Below are 5511 nucleotides of genomic sequence, written 5' to 3'. Positions count from 1 at the left end.
CAGACACACCAGAAGAGGGCATCGGATCCCATTACAGATGGTTGTGAGCCACCATGTAGTTTCTGAGAATTGAACTCAGGACCTTTGGAAGAGCCATCTCTCCAACCCATACTCCACCAGTTTTGTATAAGAACTTCAGCTGGTCATGGGACCACATGTCTGTAATCTCAGCATTTAAGAGGTAAAAGCAGAACAGAATGATTAATTCAAACCCATTCTTGTTTACATATCCAAATTGAAGCCAGGTCTGGTTGTGAGACCTGTCTCAAAACAAAACTTCAAATGGAAATCCTGGCATTTCGGCTCAGGTGGTAGGGAGCAATAATATACCAAAACCAACTTCTTGTAGGAAAGTAAGAGACATTGTTATTTTCTTCTCCCTTTTGCTTGGGTGGTCTTTTCCTAACTTGCTGTATAGTCTATATACAATACAATAATACAATATATGCCATCCCTGTCTCACACCTATTTTGCTAGCTACCATCAACAAATTGCATTGATTTCCAAGTTCCACATTAATGGAGTCATCTAATATATGTACTTTTGTGCCTGACTTCACCTAGTGGTGCTGGTGAGGTTCATTTGTTGATACTTGACTACCAGCATTTTCTTCTGTTTTGCTATACTTCATTCTACAAAACATCAAACTTGTTTGTTTTGTTGGACTTTTGGACTTTTTGGGGCTATTACAAATATAACTGGTAGAAATGTACATATAAACCTTTTGTCAATGTATTTTCACTTGTGTTGGCTAGATACTGAAGAATATAATTGCTAGGTCACAGGGCACATGCATATTTAACTGCATATGAAGTTAGTTTGCCATACTGTTTTACAGACACTGAGGTGTGTGAGTTCCCTGGGGATTCTGGTAATAGCATTCTAGTTAGGAACGAAATAGTTGGCCTACATTCCTAGCTTCATTTTGCAGCTCCGCTGACTGGGGTTTAGAAGGCAATTCAAGTTTCCTGTTCCAGTCCATTCAGAGTCTCTGCAATGGCAGAAGCATAACCTGGGAACCACAGGTTGAAGGCCAGAGAGTGAAGCACTATGTTTACAATTGTGGATGAAGAGAGCAAGGGTGAACTTGAATGGTGCTCATGAAGACATTCTTGGGCTGGGAACTTAACACACCAAGTTTCCTGTAACCCTCTGGGGTCATCAACATGTTGAGGGTATAGGGACAACCAGGGTTTAAGCACCTACTATGATCTACATACAGATGCCTGAAAGCACTGTCACTAGCCCAGAATGGCAAATCAGAGTTTAGTCTAGGCTAAGAGCAAGTGACGGTTAAGTGAGGATAGGAGATCGAAGATTCCCAATCCAGGTTCTGAACTTCAGATCTCTGACAAGGGATAGGTCATAACCAGAACCTTGTCAGTTGGGGTTGCTGGCTAATATCCCAGGTATTTATAGCCACCATTGCTATCCAGCTTAGCTTAATAGCTGTTTATGCATTCTGTGCTTGTGTAAGAAACCATGCCAGGACATGAGAAAGTAGAAATGGAAGATGCAGGCTTTTTAGATTTTATTACAAAAGGAACATGATTTGAGCCCAATTTCCCAGCAAAAGTCACCAACTCCAAGTCTAATTTGGTGAGGGCTTCTCTGGTTAGGGAGCAGGCTGGTAGATAGAAGAGCCTTTCTTAGACCATTCCACACCTCATCTTCTCTGTCCCTGGATGGGATACCCCACATCTGTAGAAACTGCTTTCAACGTTGTTCACTGGGCCTCATTGAAGCGGGTCACCATTGTCTTGTGCAGTGTCTCCTTGTAGGATTCTGTTGAGGTGACTCCATAGGAACTGCCCCGGGCACCGAGGCCAGAACCTCGAACTCGTGTTTGGGCCTGCGTAAGGAAAGCAGGTTTTGTCAGGCTGGTAGAGGTGCACTGGGAGTGTTGGGGATAAGAATTGCTTATAGAGACTCACCTCAATGGGCGTCACAATGCCCTGTTTCTTTCGGCCCAGACCACTGCCTTCTTTCCAGCCCATGGCCTGGAGCATTCGACTACCAATGTTGTCACTGCCTAATCCATCCCGAGTGGGCTGTTCAAAGTCCCTGCAAGGGACAGTGTATAGTGTTAGTGGTCTGCCAGTCGTACCACCCCCCTCACCTGGTACCCAGTCCTGCACTTACACAGAGGCTGTAGATATGCCACCATACTTCCTCCGTTTGGGCTCTGGTGGCTCGGGGATACCATACTTCTCCCTGCGTTCAGCTGCACGATCTCGATACTTCATTTGCTATAAATTTACAATGTGAAGATGTTGGAATTGGCTGTTATTTACAGCAAACATAAGCATAAATGGGGTAAGGGGTCATGCAAGTCTCTCTGTCTGGCCTGGTCCTTGGTCCTGAGGGTCAGGACATGATGAAATGAGAACTAGGAAGAAGCCTCATAGTGATAGAGACAATACCACCATGTTGTCAGGCTATACCTGACTAAGGATCTTTCAAGTCCCACTGCCTGGAGGGACAAGGACTTGGAGGGGGTAGATGGGATGGAGCCAATGAGTAGATCACAGCTTACCTCCATGTCATTCTTTTCTAGTGCTTCCAATTCGTTTTCTGACAAGTGGGCTCGCCGATGAATCTCAAGGTTTTGCTGTAAAGAGGAAAAGGATAGAGTAAAGCAATTGGGCCGGGCTGGGCTAGACACAGGATATCCTACCAACTTTCTGCTCAATCACCTTGTGGAGCCCAGAGAGCTGCTGGTGCCGGATGAGTGCCTCCTTGCTGGGAAACTGGCGGCGGCAGAGCAGACAGGCTAGCTTCTGCCAGTCTGTGAGCTTTTCTTCCCGTTCAGGACCCCCTCGCTCCTGCTCCTCCTCACTGTCACTCTCCCCACTATAGGCTGCCACCAGCCCTCGAGGTGGGCTCTGTAGAGGGTGAAGGTGGACAGTCAGTCATACCTGCTAAGATCAGGGACCCCTGCCCCCTTTTGCCCTGAAACTTACCGGGCGGTCATCACTGGCCAACTTTGGGAGATCCATGCTGGTGTGTTGTCTTTCAGCTAGCGCTCCCTGAGGTAGAAGAAATAGAAATTCAGAGCTCCACAGAGGACCCCAAAGAATGGCAAGATTGAAGGTGGGGTACAAATGGACAGTTACAACACACCTTCTTCTCAAGGATGGCATAGCCTGCATCTGCAGTGGCCGATTCCCGCCTTTCATCATCTCGTAGAGCACTAATAGGCTGGAAGCTGTTTTTGAAGTTTTCTTTTTGCTTGTTGAGACTGCGCGCCCACCGCTCCATGTCCTTGGCAATCTGGGGTTTGAGGGTTGAGGTTAAAGCTTCCAGAATTCCTCAAGCTTAGGTCTCTACTTTCTCACCCACGACCCCTGCAGCAGCAGCCCTTCCTGCTCTATAGCTTCAAATCTGTACCTCCTTTGACTTCCCTTCATGATGAAATAAATACTTTTATACCCATATTGCTTTTGTTCAGTGATTATCACAGCAACAGAAACCTAACTAAGGCATGTGACATCATGCCACATTAATGTTTTGTGGTTTTCCTGGGGCATGAAACATTTTGAGACTCCCTCAGGTTGTGCAGAGAATATTTATTGCTTGCTTCAATGCCATACCTTTTCTCCACAGAGACTGAGGTTCCTTCTAACTTTTCCCTACTAGAAAACCCTGCAGTGTTTCTTCTCCTACTCAACTCCTTATGAACCTATGAGAATTTCTCTGGGATCAATATACACCCACCACCAGCATGAAGGTTCCCTTTGTAGGAGAGAGAAAAGTTGTCAGAGTTTACTCAGATGGTACAAGTCACTTCATGGTGGTAGGTGGTCTTGTTACAGTACCCCCAAAATAGATTTAGCTCAGGAGTACTATCTATCTGAAGTAGTTCCTATCCCTGTCCATGCCCACCCACCACCCCATTTCCTATAGCAGGAGAGAGCAAGAGGTGACAGAACATAGACTCCAAACAGTCAGATGATGGTTAGAAGTTCACCTGTTGGGCTGTCTTTGTCTTATGCTTCTCTTTCTTCTCTTTTCCCTCCTTTGATGATGCCCCCGTGTCCTTATGTCCATCAGCAGACTGCTCCAAGGCAGGTATGTAGGTTCGCCGCTCCCCATCCCAGTATAGGTACTGCTGACTCTGAGCATTGTAGTAATACTGAGAGAAAGAATGAGGGAGGATGTGTAGGGTTAGCTGCCACAAAACCACACTCCAGTTTTCCCTAGGCTACCTTTCACTTACCTGGGAGTTGGGATCATAGTATAGACCAGTCTGGGGGTCATAGTAGTAGCCAGATGTCTCATCATATTGGTAAGTAGAGACATCAGGAACAGCTGTGGGGAGCAAAGGCAAGGTGGTCGAATTCCTCTCTGTTTAGAGAAGTCCACACCCTTACCCAGAGGCTATAGATACTCACGGTACTGGCTGTAGGACTCTGGGGCAGTGGGACTGGTGGCTGGTGGTAAGGCAGAGCTGGGATGAGTAGGGCTCTGGAGCTCAGACTTGAGCACAGCAGGTGACATGATGGTATATGACTACTCATGGGCCACATAAGGGAACAGGACTCAGTGTCTGTTAATACCACCCTGCCCACTCAGGATGCACCTTGCCAGCCTACCAACCTCCCAGAGTACCAATACCATCCTCACCTGGCTGTTGGTAGCAGTGCTCTGGCCACTGCTCCCCTCAGCTGACTGCTGATAGAGCCCAGGGGCAGCACCAGGCTGGGCTCGAGAGAACGCCTGCAGTGACACAGAGTCTGCCCCAGCCTCAAGGGAGGCCTCAGGACCTGAAAAGAAAAACCACGGAGAATTAATGCCCATGAATGTCAGAGCATATGACCATAGGCCTCGAGGCCCCACGATTAGGCAACCAATGAGTATGAGGCTCACCTGCTCCAGCTGTGTCCCCTTTGGTCCCAGTCATGCCAGGGCCCTTGGTATTTTTAAGGTAGCCATGGGCATAAAGGGAATCTGTTCCTTGGCTGCTGCCATAGCCCTCATCCTGTTGGTAGTAGCTGTAGTCAACTGGTGGCTCCTCGGGGGCAGCCCAGGCACTCTCTCCACCCTGGGAGGCCTGAGGGGCAGATGGGAGATCATTAGATCAGGAGGGGATATAAATGAAGAAATCTGCTAGAAGCACCTGTCCCTACATGTGGAGCTAGGATTTCTACTTGACAGAAAAGCATGTAGTCTAACTGAAAATCAAGGGAACAGGTCACAAGAGAACAGTGAAGAAAAGAGAGACTAGAAAAAGGGTACATGCCCAAATGCACCCTAGACTGACACTGATGAGGTTACATGTGTTACTCCTCATACCAAGCAAGACAGACACCCCCAATCTCTTCCCTTTTGTTTTCCTCTTTCCTCTCTCCCACCTACATGTAGCCCATGCTGTTCTGGAACTCATGGAAATCCTCCTGACTTTGCCACCACTTCCCACATCAGTGCTAGAAATATAGGCAGGCATTATCATACTTTGCTATCCTCTTTAGTCTTAATTCTCTTCTACCAAAATTTTCACTTTTTTTTTTT

At 47.1% G+C, this 5511-nt stretch overlaps 1 protein-coding gene across 5 annotated transcripts in view; it reads right to left on the bottom strand.

Annotated features, from left to right (window-relative positions):
- Nucleotides 1-1514: 1514 nt before the first annotated feature.
- Rbm10 (RNA binding motif protein 10) overlaps nucleotides 1515-5511 on the bottom strand; it is a 31434-nt gene continuing 27437 nt past the window's right edge. For all 5 annotated transcript variants that reach the window (XM_031344918.1, XM_031344988.1, XM_031345067.1 and 2 more), the window contains 12 exons: nucleotides 4870-5053; nucleotides 4627-4766; nucleotides 4395-4512; nucleotides 4220-4311; nucleotides 3971-4135; nucleotides 3124-3273; nucleotides 2964-3029; nucleotides 2697-2885; nucleotides 2537-2611; nucleotides 2143-2249; nucleotides 1935-2064; nucleotides 1515-1852 (listed from right to left, as the gene is read on the bottom strand). In XM_031344918.1, coding sequence (XP_031200778.1) covers nucleotides 1727-1852; nucleotides 1935-2064; nucleotides 2143-2249; nucleotides 2537-2611; nucleotides 2697-2885; nucleotides 2964-3029; nucleotides 3124-3273; nucleotides 3971-4135; nucleotides 4220-4311; nucleotides 4395-4512; nucleotides 4627-4766; nucleotides 4870-5053 — 1542 coding nt within the window. In that variant the 3' untranslated portion in view covers nucleotides 1515-1726. The remainder of the gene's footprint in view (nucleotides 1853-1934; nucleotides 2065-2142; nucleotides 2250-2536; nucleotides 2612-2696; nucleotides 2886-2963; nucleotides 3030-3123; nucleotides 3274-3970; nucleotides 4136-4219; nucleotides 4312-4394; nucleotides 4513-4626; nucleotides 4767-4869; nucleotides 5054-5511) is intronic.

The sequence above is a fragment of the Mastomys coucha genome, chromosome X (assembly GCF_008632895.1).
Source record: "Mastomys coucha isolate ucsf_1 chromosome X, UCSF_Mcou_1, whole genome shotgun sequence".
Classification (NCBI taxonomy): domain Eukaryota; kingdom Metazoa; phylum Chordata; class Mammalia; order Rodentia; family Muridae; genus Mastomys; species Mastomys coucha.
The sequence above is the reverse complement of the archived record's forward strand: the minus strand, read 5'-3'. Positions and strand labels throughout refer to the sequence as shown.